Here is a 27,694-nt window from a genome sequence, read left to right on the forward strand (position 1 = left end):
TTTTATCCAATATATATTCTATTTAATATATTTCAAATTCGTCGAATTCGTCAAATTCCAAATTCATCCAATTTACATATCCAATAAGCCTAAATTCAATATTATCCAATATATTCTATTTAATCTATTTCAAATTCGTCAAATTCCAATTTTATCCAATATATTCTCTTTATTCCATTTTAAATACGTCAAATTCCAATTTCATTTAATATATTTCTCTTTAATCCATTTTAAATGCATCAAATTCCAATTTCATCCAATATATATATTTCTCTTTAATCCATTTTAATTTTTAAATACTTTAAATTCCAATTTCATCCAATATCCAAATTTCAATTTTATACAATATTTCTTTTCTTATCTTTTATTTCATTCAATATCCAAATTTCAATTTTATCCAATATTTCTTTTCTTATCTTTTATTTCATCCAATATCAAAATTTCAATTTTATCCAATATTTCTTTTCTTATCTTTTATTTCATCCAATATTCAAATTTCAATTTTATCCAATATTTCTTTTTTTATCTTTTATTTCATCCAATATCCAAATTTCAATTTTATCCAATTTTTCTTTTCTTATCTTTTATTTCATCCAATATGCAAATTTCAATTTTATCCAATATTTCTTTTCTTATCTTTTAAATAAAAAAAATCAAATGTTATTCAAAACAGAAAAAATATCAAATTTTATTCAAAACAGAAAAAAAATGTCAATTTCTTTATCCTTTAAATTCAAAATTAAAAAAACTATATCAAATGATAATATAATATTTAAAAAAATATAACTATACCTCTCACAAAAGACTTTAATTAACTCTCTACAAATTGTAGAGAAATGATACAAAAAAAAGAAAATATCTAATGTTATCCAAAATAAAAAAAAGTATATCAAACAGTAATGTGATATATTCAAAAAATGAATATACCACTCACGAAGCACGATTGTTAACTCTCTACACTACATACACCTAGAGAAATGATTTATTTGAATTAAATAAAATTTATTTCAAACAAATAAAAAAGGATATTTGTCACAGAACCAACTAAACTTTTATTTAGCTCAAATAATATTTTTTATTTGAATTAATATATTTCGTTTAAATATCCATTTTTATTTAAATGAAAAAAATTTTATATTTTCTTTAAATATATTTTATATTTAGAACAAATAAAAAACACTTTTCATTTTAATAAATCCTGTAAGCATTCTAAAATATTAAAATTCACTTATAACCTTCAAATAAATTTAACAATCACAATCACTAATGGAACTTTTAATATTCATTAAAATAAATGTTTATTTTTATAAGAATATTTGTTAAATAAAGTCAGGTTTTTTTATTGTTAGTCATTTTACTTTACTTTTTCACTTCATATGTAAAAGTCCACTGTCACATTTTTCTCACAAAATCTCAAATAAGACACTAAAATGTAAATGAAATCACATACAAATCTGTTACTTTGTACTAATTAAAATTTTCACTTAAAAAGAAAAATTCTGTACTTAAATCAATTAAATTTGTTAACTATTCATGATGAATAAACCTCTTATAATTGTACGCGTTAAACTGTTAAAAGCAAAACATCTTATTGTTTTACTATAGCAATGCAATATGCGCAGGCGTCTACTTATAAGTCAAACAAACATTTATTTGAATCAAATATATTTTTTATTTGCTACAAATATACTATTTCATAAATTGCAAATATATTTCTTTATTTTAGATTAATTAGTGCATTTATTTGAAATAAATATTAGTTTATTTATTTTAAATAAAATATTTATTTGCAACAAATAAATTTTTCTTAAATATACACTTTTAGTTAAAATAAATAACTTTTTTCTCTGGGTGTACAAGGAGTGATGTCCAAGTTAGTCCCGTGAGGGAAAAAAGCCTTCCCCCACCATACGGCACACCAAGTCAAAACTGAGTCCTGAGTTAGGGTTGTTCGACTTCACCAGAAAGTCGACTTTCGACTTTTCGATCGACTCTGTTTGAGTCGACTTTAAAGTCGACTGATCGATAAGAAAAAGTCGACTTTTTTCGACTTTTCGACTTTTTTGGATAAAAAACTGTATTATGTTGTGCAATTAACTTATTATATTTGTAATACATATAATCAAACATGTAACATTTATTTATAAACATTATCTTTTTAAGTACAACTAATTAAACCATTTTTCGTCCAAACTACGCATAAATACTAGTTGATCTAGGTGCTTTCCAGAAATTCGATTTCTAAGTTTTGTCGCTATTAGCCCTGTATGAGAGAAAAGTCTCTCTGCTGGAACAGAGGTGGCTAAAACCGGTAGAAATTGAAGCGCCACTTTATATACATGAGGATATTCTCCTTTTAAAACAGCCCAGGCAGCTAGCGGGTTAGGATTTTCTATACGATTAATGATGGGTCTATTTAAATATTGTCTCATTTCCACTGGGATTCCACCAGCAACATCTTGATCAGCGTTTAAGACCTTATCTTTCACTGACTGGTCAAATTCAAACCAAAGACTGTCCTCTGAGCTTGAAACTTTTTGAGAATTTTGAACTAGATTTCTAGAATCAACTCCAATACATTCTGATACCAATGAACCTGAAATTAGTCATTTTTTTATAAAAACACACTTAAATCTTGTATAGTTTAATGTAGTAGATAAAATTGAGTTCGATTTTTAAAACAAGTAATTTTAAATATTTTAAAATCAATATATTTTTGAAGAACTTTATATCTATTTTTCGAGTTATACGAGTTCTTAGATATAAAATTAAAATTTCTTTTAAAAATTTTTATTAAATTTATAATTTTGTTATTTTTAAAAATAATATTTAATTTTTTGATATATATAACTGCATTAATTGGATTACTAAATGGCAAAAACAACACATCAAATCAAGTACCTTCTTTGCCTATACATACATGCATACATTACTTTTGTTTTAAAATAGAATAATTAAAATAAAAATATTTCTTACCAATATGTGTTACTGCTTTTGATGCAGCAACTATGTTAGTGAATACGTCTTTTTTAAACCTTGGATCAAGAAGAGTCGCAGCTGAGTACGGTTTTACAAACTCTACGTTTGAAAATTTTGCTTCAACTAAAGATTGTAACTTTTTCTTAAAATTAAAACCGTCTTTAGTTCTTGTCTCGATTCCATTAATTTTCTGAAAAAAAATTTTAATTTACTAGCATATTACTAATTTTCATTTTACATTTATATATTAAGTTGTACTTACGCATCTCATTGCATTGATCAGGGGTATGCATTTGCTTAATGTTACAATTTTTTCGGAAGACATTTCAAGTGTAACCTGCCAAAGTGGTTTCAACACGTCTTTTACCTCCTGCATAATTTCCAACTCTACAGCAGTCAACATGATAGGAGGCTTACTTTTTGAACTTCTGTTTCGCTGAAGATTCATCAAAACAACAGTGACAAATCCTGATAATAAGAGGAACCTTTCCAACATATCATAACAAGAGTTCCATCTTGTTTTTACCTCTTGAATTAATTTTAACGTTGTTTTATTTTCAACGTTAGACTATTTGCAGTTTCTCTAATTTGGAAGTAGCAATTTCGCTCTTTTTAAAAAATCGTACAATCCGCTTTACTTTTAAAATAATCTGTTTTATAAAATTGTTACTCGTTTTCGATATTAAATCAGCTAATTGTTCATCATTAATTTCATCGTCTAAGTCCTCTTCATTATCAGGAACTTCACTGTAATTCGTTTCTTCCGAAGGAAGCTTCTTCTCATGAAGATCAATACATGCTTGACCAATATTATTAATCTTATGAGCAAGACAGCTGATGTGCTTTGATGCACCAAACTCTTCTTGAACAGCTCCAGCAATATTAGCTCCACCATCGGTTAGAACAGCCACAATTTTGTCATAATTAATTTTCCACTCTTGGCAAATTTCTTTGAAAATGCATCGAAGGTTAACGATTGTTTTTCTATCTGTAATAAGCTTTGCACAAAGGTCAATTGACTGCATATCCATACCTATAACAGATTTAGAGATATAAACGTTAACACAGAGAAGAATTTAAATATTTTTAGTTTAAATTAAAATAGTTTAAAAAATTAAAATAGTTAAATTAAAAAAAATAAAATTAAAATAGTTTTAGGATAATATATCTAAAAATAACTCTTACCAACTAAGAAGTGAGCTGTAACTCCCAAATATGATTTCATTGTACTTGAGTGAGTCCAAATATCAGCAGTTAAACAAATTGATGGTGATTGAGACAAAAGACAAGAAAATTGTTCTCGCAATTCACAATATTTATTTTCTAGTCTTCTTGTGAGAGTCGATTCGGATGGAATTTGAAAAAGTGGTTGTAATTTTTTTACAAAATATCGAAAACCAGTACGCTCAGGAGTACGCAATGGCATATCATCTTTAGCGATCATAAAAATCAATGCGTTAGTAGCGGCAATATCTCTGTATCCACCAGCTAAAAGAAAGTTATAATTGTCTATTATTATTTTTATTATTTTATTACTATTATTATTATTAGGATTATTAGTATTATATTTTAAATGTTATTATTAATTGCACAACTGTATACAAAATTCTAAAATTACGAAAAGAATGATACCAGGACAAGTGTGCTTTTTGAAGCAAGGGAATTCACACGAAACTTGTCCATTACACGCTAACAAAATTGACTCATGCTTTAAGGTTTTTCATTTAAAATCAGTAAAATCAGATTGTGCTTTTATACCTGAGAATGATAATACGTTGTTCATACACTTATTCATTGGTCCTGGAGAAATTATTGGTGAAGATGTAGATGTAGATGCTTTCTTAACTATTTCTTGATTGAAATCCGATTGTACTTCCGAACAAGCTTCAGACGCCATAACCTACAAAAATTTATTTTAAACGTACACTGTAAAAAAGTATAAATTTTGCTGTTTGAACAGTATAATTACACGATTCTTTAACGAATTTCGTTACAAATTTATGTAATTTTACTCCAGTCAGTGTGGCAATAGATTTTGAGGTTAGAAATACAAGATTCTATAAATTTACAGTACTGAGAAGAGCAATTTTAAATCACCCGGTGAATTTCGCAACGCCATTTAAATTTACCGTACTGTGAGATGGTTTTCTTCTCGCAAATTGAAAATGTCATTTTTACAGATTATTGGGAATTGAATAATTAAATTTAAAATTACTCCTTTCAGTCGTGTAAATTTACTGTTCTATATGAGATCAAATTACAAAAATTCTGTGAAAATGTCACGCTTAGAATAGGTTCTTTCCCTCGCATACACAGCATGTAAAATCACATTTTTAAGTGTATTTTTTAAAATTAATTATTTGTAAGGTACTCAACTGTTTAACAAAAACTTTCTTGCATCAAATTATTAAAGTAAATATGGATATCTTACCTCCTTATTAACTGAAGATTGAGAAGACAGAGGATTAACATTTATGTTTGCTTCATCTACAGAAGAGAGCCGAATTCTTTTTACATTTGTAGGAATTTGTCTTTCAATGGTAATTTTATGTGCTGTTCTCAAGTGATTTGCTAATGTTGTTGTGCTATTGTTGAAATTCATTTCTTTACCACATTTTCCGCATTTCACTTTAGTGTTGTTGTCAATTTTTGTAAAATATGTCCAAACAGCACTTGGTGCCATTGTTTAAAATTATATTTTAATCTTTATTTCTAAGACGTTAGGCTATTAATTTATTCACTGCACATGATAAATATGTTTACTTTCAATTGTTCACTATACGACACTCTTTTGTTTAAGATTTTTCGCGATTCGCGGCAGAAACTTCCTTAGGTCCTATTTTCAATGTAACCTAAAAGCGAGCGAGTGGTCAGGGTGCAGTTACTGATACTGGGTTGTAGAATAATGGAGTAGATTTGACCGACCAATCAGAGTAGTCTCTCTCTAGCAGTATAGACAGATATTATCTCTGTCCTTTTCTAACTCAACTTTTCCGAACCCGTTTTCGTATCCGGCGTCATTTTGCTTTGGTTTTGAAAAAAACTTAAAAGTCGAAAGTCGACACTGCAAAGTCGATTCTAGTCGACTTTATTAAATTGAAAGTCGATCACTAAAAGTCGACTTTTAAAAATGGAAAGTCGACTTTAGTCGAAAGTCGAAGTCGACTTTGCCATCCCTAGTCCTGAGCAACCCTCACAGCGGGGATTGCTCGGACCCTTAAACCCTCATTAAGGAAAACTGTTAATGACTTTTTCTATAAAAATACAAATATTTTAAAAAGTAACATTTTTTATTTTTCATTAACATATTTAAATTCCTTACTTTCTTACGATTCTATACATATGTTGTTTACCAAAAAATGTTAAAATTAAAAAAAATTATTATTTTTCCAGATACATAGAATGAAGTTAACTCTACCAAAAACCATACCTATTATTAAATAAATATTTAACTTAATCTTTAAATTTTAACATTTTTTTGGTAAACAACATATGTATAAAATCGTGAGAAAGTAAGGAATTTAAATATGTTAATGAAAAATAAAAAATGGTACTATTTAAAAAATTTATATTTTATAGAAAAAGTAATTAGCAGTTTTTCCTAATGAGGGTTTGAGGGTCCAAGCGACCCCCGCTGTGAAGGTTGCTCGGGACTCAATTCCAAGTAGCCCTCGCAGCGGGGGGCGTTTTGCTCCCTCTAACGGCGAACAGACATACTAAAAGCGAACAGACAAAATATATATATGCAAACGGAATACGGACTTTAATATTGTTAATTACGGTTTTCGAGATACGTTACAGTTTTCTTAAAAAAATGTTTTTTATAATAAATTTTAGATATTTGTAATTGTGGAGATTTCTAGATTTTGAATTTATATTCATTTTACTTGAAATTTTAAAATTGCAAAACTTTTGAGCAATAAAAATTAGGTTAGAGACCCGAACCTCGTAACAATAGACCCGCAATTCTATTGTCAAAAAAGGGCTACGCACAAATTTCAAGTTTTAACGGTACTTTACATTTACCGGCTATATTTCGGTGAGGGGCTGTAAATAAAAAAAAAGATTTCAATGCTCAATAATCACAACCCATAAACATCAGGATTCAACAGGAGCATGAAAAATCCTTTAGTCAGAATTAACCAAAAGCTTCAGGAATCGTCAAAGTAGTCACAAAACATCAAAATTTCTGACGTTCTCTCTTTATTTCTGATTTTATTTTTAGCAGGGAAGTAATTAAATTCCTTTGAAATTTTTATTATTTTTGAAAATAATGAAATGTTTGCGTAGAATTTTTAAAAATAATTGAATTCGTCTGGAATATTTTATTAAAATATAGATATTATGTAGATATTTATGTAGATATTGAAAATCAGTGAAATGAGAAAAATTTTTGAAAGTAATTGAAATTTTCCCAATATTTTTATTCAAGTTTTGAAAGTGTAACTAAATTTCAGAGAATAATTTTATTATGTATTTACAAAGGAAATTAAAATTTAGACCAGATTTAAAAAAATTTTTTGAACATAATTGAATTTCTACAATAATTTGTAACTTCTTCAAAATTCAATTTTTTAGTGTTTTTAACAAAAATTCTTCTATACATTCAGTATCTTTACTAATTAATTAAATTATATATTAAACAAATTAATTAATTATAGAAAAATTTTAATTATTAAAATTTTTCAAAAATCTAAGTTGTTTAAAATTTCTGATTAAATTCATTCGAAATTAATATTTTACAAAATTTTAAATTAAAACTTTTTGAAGTGCATCTTTTTATAAAAATTGTAAACGCAACTCTTAAACTTCAATTACTTTTGAAATATTTTAGTAAAATTGTTTATTAAATAATTCCTAAGTAATAATTTTCATTATTTAAATTGAAATTATTATCAGAACTAGGAAAAATTGTAGGTTTTGTATTAGAATTCGTGGTAATTTCATAGTTTAGGAAGCAAACAAAAATGGAGCTGATGATTGAAAAAATATATCAAGGAGTTGAAAAAATACTTTTATTTAAAGTTTTGTAAAACTAATTTTTTAGAAAAAAACACGTTGTTTAACAAAAATCACATTTCCAAATACTCGAACTTGAATTAAATTTTACACAGTTAATGTGATACCACTCTAAACAATAATCGCAATTTACAGATGGTTCTCGACTCCTAATTTCTTCCTTACACTTCGGACACACCCAAACAACATTTTAATCTTTCTGCTTTTTAATCTGTTTTATTATCAAGAAAGCGTCTTCGGTGAAATATTTGGAAAATTTTTTAATCTCCACATCTTCGTGAAGAATTTTGTTAGAAATGCGTTTGGGCATTATTTCCACCTCTTCTTCTCTTATTTTGTAATTATCGAAAATTGCATTAGAAGCAATTTTATCAGAAACAAAACATTTTAATATAATTTTTGCTTTTTCGATATCACTTTTTTCAGAAAATTTTTTTTCTTTTAACTGAACAGGAGCCAAATTCTGATTTTGCTTCCTTGTTTTTGGTAATCCAATTGCATTCAACTTTTTTGACCCCTTTGGTCTTCCTCTTGGTTTAAACGTAGGAGGGATTCGAATGTCTTCTAATTGTAGTGTGTGTAATTTAATTGGGCTGTTTTCGTTTACGTGAAATTTCGGATTTAGAGAAACTACGTTACTAACAATATCATCCTTTGGTACTGGTTGCAAAAAGTCCAAAAAAACCCATGAATGGTCAATTCTAAAAATAAAATTATAGAAATAAATTGTAGGAAAAATTTCTTGTAAAATTTCAAGCAAGAATTTAATTATATGTGAATGTTTTTAGAACACGTAATACAAAAATTTCTCACATTTTGAAAATTGTCTTTTTAACAAAAAGTAAAAATTTATCAAGTTAATCGTAGATACTATATAACAATAATAGATCAGATTTTAGAACAAAATTAATAGATATTTTTATTAACTTTTGTTTACGCGGGAAAGTTGTTATCATTTAAAATTATGTAATATTTTTATCAATTTATAATTTAATAAACAAAATATTTTTTATTAAAAATTCACCTGAACACTTTGTTTTAAACTTTTATTATTTATTCGGTGTCTTAAAAAATATTAAATTATATTAAATAAAAAGATGTAGGTACTATTTAAATTATTAATTGATATAAGAGGCATTATTCCTGAACTGCCCCAAAAATAAAAAAAAGTTCTTGGATTTCCTTTATACTTTGGAAATATGTTACCCTAGTAGGTACAAGTTACTACACCAATTTACAGGTCCAACCCCCCACTTCAATCAAAAGGGTGGGTGGTTGAAATTTCAGCTTCAACTCGAACATGCATTCTTTAAACATTTGTAGTTTCTACTTAAATTATTCAATTAAAAAAAGTAAGTAGTGTTTTAGAAATGTTTTTTTGTGTACTTTTAAAATATTTTATTTATATAATAGAAAAAAAAATTTTTTCGCAAAAATTTTTTAAAATAAATAGTTTTTTGCAATTTTGTGCAAGTTCGGTAGTTTTTATTTTCTTTTTAATAATCTCAAATGAAAGCTTGGGAATTTCCCTAAAAGAAGATATAAGTCTGAAAATGGGCCGAAACAATTTGCCAAAGATATAGTGTAATAAGTAAAATTTGTCCGTCCGCTCGCGCACTCCAGCGCGATGAACAGTGGGATTTTTTTTCAACTCACTATTGAAAATTGTCTAGAAACTACAAATTTTATCGGATGTTGATGTTCTTGATTTAAAATTACTAAGAGATCCATCAAAGTCGATTTTTGAATTTTTAATTGTTTATTTTTTTCTTGTTACTCAAAAATTTGACAAATTACAATATTTTTAGAAAAAATCATGTTAGTTTTTTTATTTTTCCATTACACATGATCGAAATCAATTTAAATTAGTCTAGTATGACCACCGGACAATTAATAAAACATAATACAATTTATTTAAATTGTTGCAAACAATGTTAATTAACAAATAGATTACTTCGGACCTTCTTCATAAAAAAATTGGTTTTTTTGCAGACAAGTTTAAATTTATGTCTAATTTAGTAAAAAACTATTTTACAGTTAAAAATTATCATTAATATTAACAATTATATAAACAATAATTAACTTCCTTTGGTATTTGTAAACATTTTCGTCATTTTTTAAACTTTAAATATTTATATCATATGTACATTCTTTCAAAAACTTAAAAAATTTATTTGCTTAAACAATTACATTTGTTATAAACAAATTTTTCATTTTTAAACAAATAATTATCTTTTTTCATCAAACAAAATTTTTTCCTTTTTTATATTTACTATCATAAAAAAGAACTCCTTAATGAAATGGGAATACTATAAATTATTCATTTAATTTTAATAAACATTATAAGTTAAGAAATATTTATATTTTTAATGAAGTAAACCATTATTCAGTTAAAACAGTTTACATTTAAATGCATATAAATAAATATATTTTTTCTGTGAAAAAAGAACAAAGTTAAATATTTCTTAACTTATAATGTTTATTAAAATTAAATGAATAATTTATAGTATTCCCATTTCATTAAGGAGTTCTTTTTTATGATAGTAAATATAAAAAAGGAAAAAATTTTGTTTGATGAAAAAAGATAATTATTTGTTTAAAAATGAAAAATTTGTTTATAACAAATGTAATTGTTTAAGCAAATAAATTTTTTAAGTTTTTGAAAGAATGTACATATGATATAAATATTTAAAGTTTAAAAAATGACGAAAATGTTTACAAATACCAAAGGAAGTTAATTATTGTTTATATAATTGTTAATATTAATGATAATTTTTAACTGTAAAATAGTTTTTTACTAAATTAGACATAAATTTAAACTTGTCTGCAAAAAAACCAATTTTTTTTATGAAGAAGGTCCGAAGTAATCTATTTGTTAATTAACATTGTTTGCAACAATTTAAATAAATTGTATTATGCTTTATTAATTGTCCGGTGGTCATACTAGACTAATTTAAATTGATTTCGATCATGTGTAATGGAAAAATAAAAAAACTAACAAGATTTTTTCTAAAAATATTGTAATTTGTCAAATTTTTGAGTAACAAGAAAAAAATAAACAATTAAAAATTCAAAAATCGACTTTGATGGATCTCTTAGTAATTTTAAATCAAGAACATCAACATCCGATAAAATTTGTAGTTTCTAGACAATTTTCAATAGTAAGTTGAAAAAAAAATCCCACTGTTCATCGCGCTGGAGTGCGCGAGCGGACGGACAAATTTTACTTATTACACTATATCTTTGGCAAATTGTTTCGGCCCATTTTCAGACTTATATCTTCTTTTAGGGGAATTCCCAAGCTTTCATTTGAGATTTTTAAAAAGAAAATAAAAACTACCGAACTTGCACAAAATTGCAAAAAACTATTTATTTTAAAAAATTTTTGCAAAAAAAATTTTTTTTTTATTATATAAATAAAATATTTTAAAAGTACACAAAAAAACATTTCTAAAACACTACTTACTTTTTTTAATTGAATAATTTAAGTAGAAACTACAAATGTTTAAAGAATGCATGTTCGAGTTGAAGCTGAAATTTCAACCCCCCACCCTTTTGATTGGGGTGGGGGGTTGGACCTGTAAATTGGTGTAGTAACCTGTACCTACTAGGGTAACATATTTCCAAAGTATAAAGGAAATCCAAGAACTTTTTTTTATTTTTGGGGCAGTTCAGGAATAATGCCTCATAACAGAATTGACACATAAATTTGATTTCGTTTTTCATTGATTTTCAGTGAGAATTTGTATTTCTTCCCTGACCCTATAAAAAAATTTCAAAGGGATTCAAAGGGATATGAAAAAATTTAATTTTTAGAAACAAAAATTTAATTTAAAATTATAAAATTGTATACCAGAAACCAAAAATACTAGAAACGTTATTAAAAATTCAATTATTTTAAATAGAATTTTTGGAAATTTAAATTACTTTAAAAAATTTAAATAATTTATAAAATTCAGTATTCTTTAAAAAATAAAATTTCAAAAAAAACATATTTTTTTTAGAATTTTAAATAAAATTTTTATAAATATAAGTATTTTAAAAAATTTCTAGCTGTTTTAATAATTTTGAAAATTTGATATTTTTAAAATTAAACAATTAAATTGTTTAGGGAAATGTCAGCGAGTTTTATAAAAAAAGTACACTTTTTATAAAATTCACTGACATTTCCCTTAAAAATTTTATTTTCCATTAATTTCCTGACATGTGGCAACCTTGTTATATTATGTTATATTATATTATTATTTGTTAATTATGATAATTAATAATAGTTACTATTAATTTTTATTATTGCATTATTGTTATTATGAAAAATTAAAAAGTTACTTACGCAGATTCTCGTACGCCCTTTCCCTTAGATTTGAATTTTTTCCCGCCCTTTGAACAACAGAATTTAATTCTGTAATATTTAAGTTTCTCGTCGATTTCTCTTTTTATTTCTTTTTTTTTTACTTCCACTCGCAGTGCAAGAATCTCGAATTGAAAAATTGGTATTTGTTGTCCTTTGGAATTCCTCTATCTTTTGTTTCACTTCATCAAAGGATGAAAAACTGTCACCAAGTTTTAAAATAGTTTCATCTTTTATTTCGACCAGAGTACCTGAAAGAATTGTTTTTAAGTATAAAACTGAATTAATCAAAGAAATCAAAGTCGAGTTACTACAGTAAGAACCTAACATATTTGCATTAACAGGAGTGCCTCAAAAAATTTATTTTTCCCTAACTTTTTCCTGATTTTCAGACAAATCTAAAATTTGTAACTAAAATTTATTTTTAACAATTTTTGAAAAAGTTTTTTGAGAATTTCCAAATTCATTTATTTACAATTTAATTTTACGAAATCTCAATTATTCGAAAATTTTTCAATTAATATATATTAAAGAATAAAAACTTGAACTTCAAGAAAAATTCCTGACGTTTCCCCAATTTTCCTGACCAATTCTACTTTCCCTGACTTCCCTGACCTGTTACAACCTTGATTTAGAATTATTTTCCTTTTGTACATTGTATTTTATATTTACTAGCGCCTCCGTCGACCGCTACGCGGTCGACTACGTTGCTTCCACTTTCCATTTAACACGTAATTATTCTTTAAAATTTTTAACACGTAATTTGCTTTTTCATGTTATTCCTACCTTTAAATTATGATTTTGTTGTGATAAAAAAGTGTAAAAACAACATATTTCATTTGTTTAAATAAATTTTGAAACAAAATGTTTGTGTCAAAATTCAAAAATTATTATATTTGTTCAAAAATAATAAAACATTAAAATATCACTTCGAACGAAAACTGGTTTATAAACAATAATAAAAAAACTGTTACCCTACGTTTTTTTTAATTTTTACTTATTCTTCAGCAAATAAATGTTTATTTATTATTTATACGTATAATATATATGGTTATTTTGTTGTATTTTTAGTCGGTCACAGCAACAACAACAACAGAAACTTGTTTTGTTCCGATTAAGGGAGTATTCTGGTCTATAGGCCTCAATTTCAGGCGTTTTTCCGAGTAGAATAAAAAAGAAAGTTTAACATTTTTAGTATTTACTTTTCTTGCAAGTTGTTTATTAATGTTTAAAGAGTACAGAAAAAATTAGGAAACAAAATAATAAAAAAATTTAAAAGTTATAAACTGATGAAGTGGGGACTGAAAAAAAGAAAGTGCGTACTGGTTGACAGTGTGGAGACTTTTGTAATGTTCTAAAATAAAAAACTCAAAGAAATTCTTGATTATTAAAGGCTTCGCTATGATCGGTACCTTGGAAAAGAAAAAATAAAATTTTTTAGCAAAATGGCGACTATTTAAAAAAAATGGTGTTTTTTGATTCTGTTTTTTAACTTTTTTAAATTTTTTAAAAATAGTAAAAAAAAATATTTTTCAAAATCCAAGGTTCCGACCATAAAGAGATATACAAAGAACATTTCTGCAAAATTTGAAGTAAATCGGTTGAGTATATTTTGAGTTATTGTGTTAACAAGAATTTTTTTCAATTCCCACTTCACCAGTTCATAACTTTTAAAATTTTTGATTATTTTTTTTCCTAATTGTTTTCTGTATTCTTTGAACATTAATAAACAACTTGCAAAAAAAGTAAATATTAAAAATGTTAAACTTTCTGTTTTATCCCACTCGGAAAAACGCCTTAAAATTGAGGCCTCTAGACCAGAATACCCCCTTAAGTATAACTAAGTTAGTGAGGTTACATTTGTTTACAAAGTGCATACCTTGTACATTTAGCACTAACCAGAAATACTACAACATAACACATTCAACACATTATTTTTCAATTGTAGACGCAGCCCAAAAATTACAAAATTAAAAAACATTTAATAAACTTTTATTTATAATATAATATTAAAAAACAATTATTTGCCGAAAATAAAATAAGATTCCAAAAGAAAACAAACAGTGGCCATCTTTCTATCTTGGTTTGACGTCATCCTGCATTTCACGCGTGCGTAGTCTTTTTTAAGAAAGTTCTGTGATGACGTAATATCGATATATCTCTAAAGTTTCGAGAGAATCCGAGTTTCAATAGAAATAGAGTTTCGAGCTAGTTCTTCGATTTTTCTCGAACTTTCTTTTTTAGGAAAGGATAATACATATAAAAACATATTTATTATTATTATTTAAATTTAAAATGTAAATGGATGTATATAGAAAAAAATATATTTGTTTACTTTACAAAAATGGTCACAACTATGGTGCACTCACCCCTTAGAGGAAATAGAGGATGAAACATATGCATTAATTACAACGACTATAAGTAGGGGAGACTGGGGTAAACCCGCGCACAGGGTAAACCCGCTCACCAGCGATTTAACGCGATGAACTCAACTTAAGATGGAGATATTGATACTGTGAATAGTACTTACCATTCAACTTATATTAACGAACTTTCGTTTAGTTTCATGAATTCAACATAGAATCAGAGGCAATCAAATGTTTTTAGAGGTATAAAAAAAAACGTTTTTTGGATTTTTAAGTTTTTCGATCATTATTTTTGAGTCTTAATTTATTTGGCAAATTTTTTTTTGTTGCTATTGGATGTCCTTTTTCGAAGTACATGTATAGTTTTATCTTATTTCAAAAAGATTTAATTAAATTTATTCTGAAATGTGAGGAATACACTCGGGGTAAAGTCGCTCACGTGAAGTCGGGGTAAACCCGCTCACTTAGTTTTTAATTTAAAATTTAGAATAAAATAATTTCACGTATTATATTTCAACAATAACACAATTTATGACTTATTAAAACCAAAATTGTAACTACATTTCACTTTCTCTTAATAAAATATAACACTATTTAAATCCATAGTTGTAATTCATGAAATCTATGTTCATTATTTATTAAACCAATTTGTTGTTTATAGAAATGCTTATATAACTCATTAATTATCAATAATAAATCATACTTAAGACGGGAATAAGACGAATTTTAATATTTAAAAAATAAAACTGTTCCGTCTTGAAAAGATAAAGTGAGCGGGTTTACCCTGGAAAATTGTGATTTCGAAATTTGGTATTTGTTTATTAAAAAGTTTCTCTAAGTAAAACTAAAAAAGATAAATCAAAAACTCTTTTTTATTTTTTTAGTAGAAATCATAAGCTTTCAAATGATATAAATTAACTTGGATTTAGAGAATAATTTCCTAGATTTTTACCGATCTGAAAAAAAGTGAGTGGGTTTACCCCAGTCTCCCCTAATAATAAACAGATGAATTATCACTCACTTAATAATCAAAATATTTTTTTAAAATTAAATAACAAACACCGCTTGCCGGTAGACACTTACACTTTGGTTGCTGCTTGGTTCAAAACATGCTTAAACTCGATTTGCTGTTATTCTTGAAATTGTCTGCTGGTCGACGAATATCGATAATTCGATAGAATTAAACTACGACCACGGTACGCCCGCTAAATTTCAAACTCATAAAAGATTTTTACTATGTAAAACTGATTCATCACAGTTTAAAAAATTAATTTATTATTAATATTAAACAAATATATAAATTATTATTTTGAACTAAATAAACATTGAATATTAAGTATTATTTTTTGAAATATAAATTACTTATAAAATAATTTTAGACTATTATTACAAAGAATTTATACTTATTACATATATTACTTTAATTTCTAATATAATCAAGACACGTAAAAATTTAATTATTAATAATATTATATTACTTTTTTAATATTATTCATATCATAATTATCATTTATATAAACTTTTTTAATTATTTTTAAAATTACCTATTAATTTTAAATTTATTCAATTATAAATTCTGTAAAAGTTATATCTATTTTATTTATTAAAACATTTCATTACTTTATTTTCATGCAAAATAGCAACCGGATCCCTATTTATATACACAGCCTTTTATTTTAGTATATGTAATCTGGACAGTGAAAAGGGACCTTACGTGCGAAAACAAATTTTCGAGAAAACAGCAGTTAAAGTTTAACTTAGAAAAACCCTTGTAACTTTTTAAATATTAATATTTTTTAATCAATTTAGGCTTATTTTCTTCACCGTGGATCACAGTATCAAAATAAAAAACATACAAGTAATGAAATTTCTTTTTAAATAATTGTTTATATAAATTAATAACAAACTCCCCAAACATAGGAAAAAAAATCTAAGTTTTCTAAATAGCAACAATAAGTATAAATAAGTGACACATGTTTGTAAGGGTTTTCGAGGTCACTGATTACGAATATGATGTTAAATTGACAATTTGACAGTTGACAGCTGTCAACTTGTCGAAAAAGTGATCGTTTTTTGTAAAAAAGACAGTAATAAGGTTTTTGAGGTCGTTGATTACGAATATATGATATAAAATTTGAATTTTAACTGTTGACAGTTGTCAAAGAAACTGTCAACATTTCTAAATAATAAAAAATTATCGTCTTCGTTATTTTAATTTGTATAATAAAAAAAATCAGTTTTTTCGTGTTTTTACTCTTGTTTCTTTTGACTTTAAAATTTTTTTTTTTAAATTTCTAATCAACTTATGACTTTTTGGTTTTCACCATCTTAAAGAGCGTTTCAAACTCTATCCGAATCAACAAAAAAGTAAAAAATGATTTTTTGACACGTATGATTTTTTTCATAGACCAGGTCACATATGTAATTTAACATTTTATTATTCAAAAAGTCGCTAGGATAAACGAGAAAAAGACTTTTATATTCATACTCCATAATAACTTTATCAATTTATTAAAAAACAAGAATTTTTCAAAAATTATTCTACTTTTTTTAATTTTAATTTAATTTTTTTTTTTTTTTTTTTAATTTTTTTAATTTTTTAATTTTTTAATTTTTTTTTTATTTTTAATTTAAGTAGAAATAAATTCCCAAATGAATTCCTAAGTAAAATCCCATGTAAATCCCCACGTAGGAAACCACATGGAATCCTACGTAGTATTCCACATGGTTTCCTTAGTAATGTTAAAGATTACTGTCGCTCCTATACTTTCACCGCTAGGTGGCGAAAGTGACTTCTCTCGCTGTTGAGACGATTCTGGAAGTATATAAAAGCTGAGAACCTGTAGCAGAGAGGACGTGTTTCAAATGATCGTTTTTTTACTTTTTTGATGTCTTGTAACACTAATACTATTTATTATTTAATTTTTTATTAAATAATTTTTAATCCTTTGAAAATTTCTTCATTTGATCTTTAATAAAATACTATGTGATATCTCATTAAATCCTAGGTGAAATCTTGCATGAAATGCTATGTCAATTCCCATATAAAATCCTATGTGAAATCCCTTGTAAAATCCCAAGTGGATTCCCATGTAGGGATATTCAATAAGGCGGATAATGTTTTTCACATGGGATTTGGTTTAGGATTTGACATGGGAAAATCATTATAAATAAATGATACTGTTTTTCACTTGGGGATTGACTTGGGAAAATAATTATAAATAAATGATACTGTTTTTCACATGGGATTCGGTTTAGGATTTGACTGGGAAAAACATGTGGGATTTGATATGGTTTTATGCATAAATGAACTGTTCAAATTCCCCATGTCTATTCCTAACTAAAATCCTGTCTCAATTTCCCATATGGTTTGACATGGGAAACCACATGGTAAACCACGTGGTTTCCTTCATGAAAGTAGGGTTTTACATGGTTTTTGACATAGGATCCCATGTGGTTTCCCATGTGGTTTCCCATATGGGGATTTTCAATAGGGATAAGTCGAACTAGGCCAGTCGAAACACTCGGATAATTGGGTATTTCCTCTTCTGACGCCACCTCGGATCATAGAGTTATTAGAATAGAGTGCGCGAGTTATACCTTTTACCGTGAGAGGCATTCTTAGGCGCATAGAAAGAGACAAAAGCATGAAAGTAGACCCCTTTTCTTACCTTGTTTATTGGCGCATGTGCAAGAATGAAAGTTTTTGGTTAGGTTTTTGTCTAAAAGATCGCATGAAAAATTGTTTTAAATATTATAAATGTTTTATTTTAATTTTAAATTTATTTTAAATTATTTATTTGTCATGTAAATAAAAGAAAAATATAATTGCAAGCAAGCAACAGTTGTTTCGATGCATCAGCTGTTTCACTATCGCGCATGCGTTATTAGAGAAAGAAAGGAAAGGGGTCTTCTTTTCGTATGGCTGTCTCCGTCTATGCGCCTAAGAAACATTTTGGTCGCTTGCGCACTCTATTCTAATAACTCTATGCCTCGGATAAAGCGAGCTCGGATAACAGGGGTTCTACTGTAAGCAATTAAAACTGGCACTTTGCTTATTTTCACGATTTTAAAATGTAAATAACTTCTGCCCAGAAAAATGAAACATTACGAAAATTGGGCAATAATAATAAAATGCTTATTTTACAATAAATATAAAAAATATTTAAAAAATTCTTTTTGTTCGATGATCCTAATATCTTTAAAATTATTCCTGTAAAATATTATAATTTTTTAAGATTAGTCGGCAACGACTTTAGTCGAAATATAATGGAATGGCTCATATGCATATTATATAAATTAATAAAATATAAATTTTAAATTAGGGTAGAGTGGGGTAAAAAAGCCACATTTTTACTTTTGATGCTGTAAAATCTGTATTTAAAATTTTTTTCTCAAATTTCCAATTGTTATTGAAAGTTTTGTTTTTAAGCTTGAAAATTCTTGACGAAAATAATTTTTATCTCATGAAAGGACTAAGTTATAAGAGTTTTACGAAAGCACTGTAAGTGGCTTTTTTGCACCACCTGGTGGGGTGAAAAAGCCACTTTACGATTTTAGCAAAACATGTTATCAATTTAGGTATTTTTATAGTTTTCCTTTATTTATATGACAAATAGTCTTATTTTACAAATATTTTAATAATTATGAAAGAGTTTTTAGCAAGCAAAATTGAAAATTATATTAAATTTACCTGTTTTCGATTTGCACTGACAATTTTTCGTACCTTTCTTAGAAGTTCTCTTTAAGTTTCACCACAGATAATATATTTCGTTGCAACCGTTTATTCATTGTTTATTTTTTTAATGCACTTTGAACTACTTTTTCGTCGTGTTTAATTAATTTTATTAAATAAACACGAGAAATTTTGTAAAATAAGAAGGTTAGTTTAAATAGAAAACAAGTGAATTTCACAAAATATTCAATGGATTTTTTGCCCTGGCTTTTTTACACCCAAGACCAGTTATTAAAAAAAGCAAAAATAAATTGTTAATTCAGTTCAATTTCCAAAAATCAACATTGTATACGTTTTCGGTATACTTTTCTCCTTATGTACAAACATTTACTTTTATTATTCGTTCACTTAATCAGACTGTAATATGTTTGAAAAGTTCACCAAAATGTTTTCAAAAAAGCAACAAAAAATTAAAATTACAATAAAAACAATATTAATCTAGGTACAACATTCAAACTAGATTCAAAAGTTGCGTATTACCTAATAGTATTTATATTCTAAACAGCTGATAAATCGGCTTAATAGTTTTTAAATAAAACTCAAATGGCTTTTTTACCCCACTCTACCCTATTAAATAATTCAATTTTAAAAATTTCTACAAGTTATCCACTGAGAAAAAAGAGGGCGCGTTGCAGCACATTTTCGATTCACGTTGCGCGACTCAACCCTGAAGTTTTATACACACTTTTCTGGAGCGCGCAGCGCACCCCTGATTCGAGGCGAGCTGTATTTCCTTATTGGGGGACATTGCTCGATGCTCGATGACAAGAGAAAGATATATATATATATATAATGTGCAATAAATGAGGTTATGTTAGGATGTATATTTGAGTTTTATTTTAAAATCGACATTTTAAGAATAATGTTATTATACCTAATAACTGAAAAATAGAAAGTAACTTTATGACACATATTTAATTACATTTTATCATTATATTACATTATATACTGAATTAAATCAAAATTTTGGTTGATTAAATTTTTTAGTTCTGTCTATCATATGATATAATCAATTCTATAATTTTAATTAATTTTTCCTCATTGTCAGTGAAAATATTAATTAATTTTAAACTTATTTTATATAAATTTACCACTTTGCAGTTATCTATTTTCAGAAAATTATTTACTTTTTCTCCTATTTAAAGGACATAGGTTATCAAATCTCTATTAACATAAAACACAATTGATAGAGTTTATTAAAGTATGAAATAATTTAAGGTTATTATGATAATTTATTATTAATGCTATAAGTTAAAAAAGTTGATTGAGTTTAATTGCTATAAAAATCTAACATAAAATTGTTGTCTGACATAAAAAAATCATTTTATTCTTCTATATAATTTGTAGTATATTATTAACATTAAAAGTTGCTTTAATAATAATACAAATAATAATATGTAATTTAAAGTTGATTATTTGTTTATAAAATTTTTATTAACTGAAAATATAATTAAATTCTTACATTAATATATGCAAACATTTATTTATATACAAATATTAAAAGATATTTGAAAGAGCAATTTTATAAAAGGTATCGTGATGCAATAAGGTGCATATTTTTAATTTCCGTCGACAAACAAGGCGCGATAACAGGTAAATCTGTTTGTTTAAATTTTTTGTATTCATTATTTTCGTGGTGAACAAGGTAAGCGTGATAGTGATCGTAGAACGTTATTTCACGATATATTTTAATGAGAAAGTAAATTTCGTCATTTTCTACAAAAATTTCGACGACTTCTCCGAATTGTTTTTCAATACCATCTATGTTGGTTACAACGAAGGATCCAACTTTATAAAAAAATCCATTAATGCTGATTTCTTTCTCATATTTGGTATTGCTACTTTCCTGGATTTGTATTTTTACATTACTTTCGCAGTTTAAATTGTTAATCATCTCACAGAATTGTAGAGCTTGTTTGATTGCAATCGTTTTTAAAAGATTTTTAGTCGAACTTGTTGATTGCGCGTTTGCTTTTATTTGCCTATGCCGAGATTCGTAACGCATACTCCAGAAATGTATCACTGGTCCATTTTCTAAAAGAATTCGCGGATAGTGTACCATATTGTGAAACTTAGGTTTTAGATTCGTTTTAAAAAGATGCATGTACAATTCGTTGTGTTCTTTGACTAAATCCTTTAACATTTTGGCATGGTGGCGAATAATTCTAGGCGAAGTGACAATGTCAATAATTTGTCTCAAACACAGGTACAATTTCCAATAGTCGTCATTTTCTGGGATCAAATCACCTATTATTAAGGAAAAATATCGGACGAAACAAAGCATTTCTGAAGCGGACATTTTTAATTTGAGTCTTTTTTTTAATCTATTGAAGGAAATTTGTGGAGGTTTATCGGCTTTTTCCGATATTCCGAAATCAAAATCTTTAATTCGACTATTTAAACTCTCTAGTGTGAAATACTCTTTTTCAAAAATAAATACAAATAATAAAGCTTGCATTACATAGATGCATACTCCCTCTAGCAAGTCATGCATTAAATCCACAATTAAATTTCTTGTAATGTGAAAATTTTTTACTTCATTAAAGACACAAGGTTCTTTAATGCCCGTTTCAAAAATGTTTGCTTTTTGAACGTCCTCGTCATAATTTTTTTCATTCCTTAATTCTTTTTCGTCCTCTTCTGTTTGAGATTGAGACACACTTGAAGTTACTCTACAAATCCGACACCATATATTGGCATTGAAACTTTCAACTAAACCGAGTATGGAATTTAGGCCTAAATTATCGCCAAGGATGAGAATTAATTGAAATTTGACATTTTTTACAATTCCATCAACGTTAATATCAATGCCTTTATCGCGAAGAAAATTTAATTCGTAAATAAGTCTTTGGAAAACTTTTTTATTGTCCGAATTTTTTTTATCTTCAGAGTAAACAATCGTTGAAAAAATAATACAGTTTAATTTTGATGCAATATGTGGAGGAAGACAAGCAAGCGATGCATATTAAATGCCAAATTTATTTGTACCGGCATGACTACCTAGAGGATTGCCAACCTCGAGATCGTCATAAAAAATATAAAGCGGCAAAATGATTTCCTCCGTTGCTTTTTTTGCAAAATTTTTCACCCAAAAGTCTGCTTGTATAATATTTGTTATGAGGTAGGTTTCTTTGCTTAATGACTTCATATATTCAAGAATATTATTAAATAATTTGGGAATTTCTAAAAAACATTTTAGCGATTTTCTTAAAGGAATATCAACTCCATATAACAAATCGGGTACCATTAGCGTGTCATTTCCAACAATTTTTTCAGTGAAAGTATTTCCAATTTCAAATTGTTCATAGTCAATAAAACCTATATTTCTTAGTAGTTTGAAGCGCTTGTGTTCAGTCATAAAATTTTTGAAAACTGTACTGTGATTTAGAAAACTTTCTTCAACTTCGCGTAAACATTTAGAGGAAACGTTATTTTCTTTTAAAATTTGTAAAATATCTTTCTTTAATGACACTAGAAATATTGTTTGAATAAATTTATTTATAAAGTCAACGACATCTTGAACAATTTTCCGAGGATATACAGGGTCCGCATATAAAAAAATGAAAGTTAAAATGCTGTTAAAAATCGCGTCTTGATTCATTTTAATATATTCTCCGATTGAAATATAACTTCAATTAATTTTCTTAATTTCAGTAATTAGCTTTGTCACACCTAAATACGTTTTTCCTGAGTTAAAACCGTAAATTGTCAATTGTAAAAACGACCATATGGCGTCGGATATATACGGCCACTTACTAAGGGCAGTCAAACATTTCAAGCAAGTTTCCACAGCTTTTATTAGATCTGTCTGTGGATATTGCTCTCCGTTGATAATTACAAAAACGTTGTAATTTTCTTCAATGTTGCCCTTTAATAATATGTATGGACAAACTTCTAGGTCGAGCGATATAATCCAATCTTCAAATTGTTTTATATTTTCCAATATATCTTCGTTATCCTGAAAACAAAATAAATTTAAGTAACGTAATGCTTCCCTAAAAAGGAAATTATTATCGTTATTGTTTAATTGCAATGTATACCTTTATATTCAACACAAAGGATTTAGAAATTTCTCTTTTGGTGAAGGTAGTTACTTTTGCATTTTTCTTTCCATCCGTGGACTGTCTGATGGTTCTATTGCAAGAAATACAATAGGGTAATAATTGCAATCCCAGTAAAGAATTGTAGGAACCTGAAAGAGGGAAATTAATTAACTTTTAATTACACAGTGAAAAAAGGAATCTGTATATCTAAACTTCATATTTTAATAAAAAAAATTTAGATACAAATAAAATTTTTTGTTTTTTTATACCTTCGTCAAACAAATTTGTATTACTTTGTAAAAATTCCTTGACTTCTTTAAGCCGAAGTGTTTTACTGTATTTTATAATTTTGGTGGCAACTTCGGGCCACTTTTCAGAAAACTGTAAATAGATTTGAGGAAGGATGCTTGCTTCTACAATTTTTTTTGAAATCTGTTCTTCAACTACTTTTTTAAAATCCTGTTCTAGCTGTAAGATTTTGATGAACGTTAATCTTTTTGGACAATAGTGATTATTATTAAATTTGAAAATTAAATAGAAACTTTTAAAATAGTCAGAAAAAAGTTGTTTATATTTAACAATTTCCGCTACTAACCAATAATATCGTCAACGGAGCACGCAAGCAAGAGAAGCTTTTAAAATAATCTCCAATTGATATTGCACTTTTCTGCTTGTTGCCTTCAAGAAGTTTCTTTCGTGGTAAATACTGTTCTTCCCACTTTCGAAAAATTTCAGCTTCCGAAAATGACTCACGAGTAGCAGATTCAGTTAAGCATCGTAAATCATTGTCACCTGAAATAAGTCGGCAATTTATTAAAATAAAACACATTGATTTTATTTTTGCTGTAAAAAATTATTTTGTATTTACTGGTCATGGGAATAAAGCTATTCTCATTTTCTGTATTAACATGAGAGGTACATGCAATATTTGCTAAGCGTAATTCTTTTCTAAAAAATTTGTACGCATTATATAATACTCCAGAATAACCAATAACTTGATTATCAGGAGTTTTATATCTATCCCTGAAAAATAAGTCCGCTTCTTCCGTGAAAAAAAGTTCGTGACATTCTTTACGAAGTTTTTGGAAAGTAGATGCTTCTATTCTGGAATAGATAGAACAAATTTTGATATTAACTTTTTCTACTTTATTTACATATTTAATCAAATAGTGTAACATATTAATTCTTTACTATCCAATAGTTGTCTTCTGAGTTATATTCTTACGATAATAATTGGAAATAGTACTAAGAAACTTACTTGAAGTCCTCATTTTTTTGGATTTCATGTAAAATAATTAGGTCTTTTAACCGAGGATAATCAAGGACTTTAGTCGCTTCATATTTTCCTAAAATTATTCTACCTTGTAAATTTCCCGGAGCATTTAGAAACAGATATAAGTCATTTTCTTTATAAAACGAAGCGCCTATAAAAAATGCAAAATATTTACTAAATACGAATTCTAACAATAACCAGTGAAAAAAGCATTAAAATTAAAATGTTAGTGTGCATAAGTACTTTCAGGTACTTCGGGATTATCTAACTCTCTGTGAACATTAGGACTGATATTTTCTTTTTCACAGTTGATTCTGTTCTCTAATTCCTCTACTACCTCCATGTTTTCTGGAGGTTGAAAAACAATTTCGATCTCCATATTATCTATTGAAAACGACACTGTATAAAGAAAAAATGTTTTAGTCGCAATTATTTAAAAATCATAAATAAAAAATATATTGACAAGTATTATTGATAAATGCTGTCCTTCTTGCAGAAATCGATAAAAAAGCAATCAATAATAATAGTATTAATAATTATACTTATTAAGTAAATAAATATAAATGAATAAAATACATATACTAATAATAAGCAAATATATACAAACTTATAAAAAAGAAATCCTTATTTGAAAAAATATACATCAGTTCTAACCTCAAAACTGTTTCCAATCTAATAATCAATTATTTTTTTGTGCATTATATATTCTTTTATATTCATGACATTACGCATTAAAAAATAATATGACTCTGTCATATTATTTGTAAATAAAATTTATACTTACTGGTAAAAACGATTCATCGACAGCAAAATTATATGACGCACAATAACACTATCCTTTAGAAAAAAAGACATGAGTGAGAAATCTCGAATTTAAATCGAAAATAATCGAATGTACTCTCGCAGTTATAGCAATGAAAATGAAACATAGAAGGGCACACTCACATTTCCAAATCCCCAAATCTAAAGAAATATAGTACCTTAAAAACTCATACATAGTTAGAAGATGGAGCTAGAGTCGCTCTTTTCAATATCATTATGAAGTGGCAATTTTTATTTTATTAACTTAACTTTAGAGGAACTAAATAAAAATTTAGGTAATTTTAAATGAGTCACAATAAACAATTTAATATTAAATAAAAGGAACAATTTAAATAGAAAAAGAGAAGAAAGTAAAAAAGTCGACCGCGAAGCGGTCGACGAAGCGCTAGTATATAATACAATATAATATACCATGTGACTTTGCAACGCGCTGCATTCCTCAAGTCAGAAGTAATTACACGCTCTTCTGCTTTGGGGTGCGCTGCGCGCTCCAGAAAAGTGTGTATAAAACTTCAGGGTTGAGTCGCGCAACGTGAATCGAAAATGTGCTGCAACGCGCCCTCTTTTTTCTCAGTGGCATTAAAGTAATTTTTATAAATTCATAAATTTTATTGATTTAATGTAATATAAGATTATTTGAGGGGCTGATATAAAGTGGTTTAAAAAAACATTGGGAGAAAAAGTGGGATAAGTGACTTGGTAGCAAAAATGGTTTAAAACAATTAAAATATTGATCAATAAGTTTATTACACGAATGACTTGCAAAATATTAAAGTTTTTCTTTACTATTTTAAATATTTTTTGATCATTAATTATAATTAATTTATCCATAAATTACAAAATCATTTTAGCCCGTATTTGCGCCCAAGTCACTTATCCCACTTTTGCTCCTAATTACCACTTTTACTATCAACCCCTCATTTCAAAGTATTACGTTTATGCCCTCACGCATGCTACAAAATTAGCACGAGTGACAGCAAAATGTCTCATTGAGCAAGCACGGTGTGACTCGCACGTCATGTGCCTAAAGTGCAACAAAATCAGAACGAGTGACAGCTAAATGCGTTCATTATACACGCACCGCGTGACTCGCATGTCCTGCGCCCGAAGTGCGACGCATGATTGCTATCTGGGTACTTACTTCCCTATTTGCTTACTTGCTTATTTTCTACATCCTTACTTACTTCCCTATTTGCTTACTTTCTTATTTCCTTCCTGCTCACTTAATTCCTTATTTGCTTACTTTCTTATTTCCTTCTTGCTTACTTACGTCCTTATTTGCTTACGTATTTGCTTATTTCCTTTTGAATACCTCACAATTATTATTTAATATTTCAGAAAGATTAATCTTATATTAATTAATTTAATAATTTCAAACTTGCACTGTTATTCAAAATATGTATATTTTTAAATTTTAACACAAAAATTTAAGAATAATAAGGATTTTGATAAATTATTGTTTTATTCCATTAAATACAAATTTAAACATTTTTCTTTATACACTGAGAAAACTGGATAATCAAATTCAGAGGTTCAAAAAGTGTATGTTTCCTCTGTTTATGAAGAGAGTTAGATAGTCCTTCTAAAATGAATTTTGAATTGATAAAGGAAATCTGGTTGCATATTCTCTCCCATTATAGGGTAAACCAGACGGTAGTCGGCCACTTATTAAGAAAATCTTTTTAATGAATACTGTTTAAAAATTACAATTAAAATCTCTTTAACCCTTTGAGTCATACATTTTTCATTTCATTGAAATCTATTGAAACTGGTTACTCGGGGGTTTTTGGGGTCGCTAAATACGAATCTGGCATCAGATTTTCAAAATTCAAAATGGCGGATCCAATATGGCGGACGCGAAAATAAAAAATGAACAGAATTTGCTTGGAACTCGTTACTCGGGAGTTTTTGGGGTCGCTAAATACGAATCTGGCATCAGATTTTCAAAATTCAAAATGGCGGATCTAATATGGCGGACGCGAAAATGAAAAATGAACAGAATTTGCTTGGAACTCGTTATTTGGGGGTTTTTTGGGGTCGCTGAATACGAATCTGGCATCAGATTTTCAAAATTCAAGATGGCGGATTCAATATAGTGGACGCGAAAAT

The 27,694-nt window shown here is 27.1% G+C and overlaps 2 protein-coding genes across 2 annotated transcripts in view; one reads left to right on the forward strand and one right to left on the reverse strand.

Annotated features, from left to right (window-relative positions):
* The window catches only part of LOC122499893 (tyrosine-protein kinase Drl-like), a 206,869-nt gene that overhangs the window by 39,956 nt on the left and 139,219 nt on the right, over positions 1–27,694 (forward strand). The gene's annotated exons all lie outside the window — the stretch shown is intronic.
* On the reverse strand, positions 1,774–3,710 carry LOC122499894 (zinc finger BED domain-containing protein 4-like). The gene is made up of 3 exons (XM_043608470.1): positions 3,242–3,710; positions 2,977–3,169; positions 1,774–2,596 (listed from the first exon to the last, which is right to left on the reverse strand). The coding sequence occupies exons 1-3, from the start codon at positions 3,473–3,475 to the stop codon at positions 2,169–2,171; spliced, it is 855 nt and encodes a 284-aa protein (XP_043464405.1). The 5' UTR covers positions 3,476–3,710; the 3' UTR covers positions 1,774–2,168.

The sequence above is a fragment of the Leptopilina heterotoma genome, unplaced genomic scaffold (assembly GCF_015476425.1).
Source record: "Leptopilina heterotoma isolate Lh14 unplaced genomic scaffold, ASM1547642v1 Lhet_178, whole genome shotgun sequence".
NCBI classification, from domain to species: Eukaryota; Metazoa; Arthropoda; class Insecta; order Hymenoptera; family Figitidae; genus Leptopilina; species Leptopilina heterotoma.

What these genes read in the sequence shown, in the direction of transcription:
- LOC122499894 (XM_043608470.1), bottom strand. Translation starts at nt 3,475, where the DNA reads ATGTTGGAAAGGTTCCTCTTATTATCAGGATTTGTCACTGTTGTTTTG. An exon ending in TGATCAATGCAATGAGATGC is followed by an intron (nt 3,170 to 3,241) that starts GTAAGTACAACT and finishes ATTTTTTTTCAG; the next exon opens with AAAATTAATGGAATCGAGAC. An exon ending in AAAAGCAGTAACACATATTG is followed by an intron (nt 2,597 to 2,976) that starts GTAAGAAATATT and finishes GACTAATTTCAG; the next exon opens with GTTCATTGGTATCAGAATGT.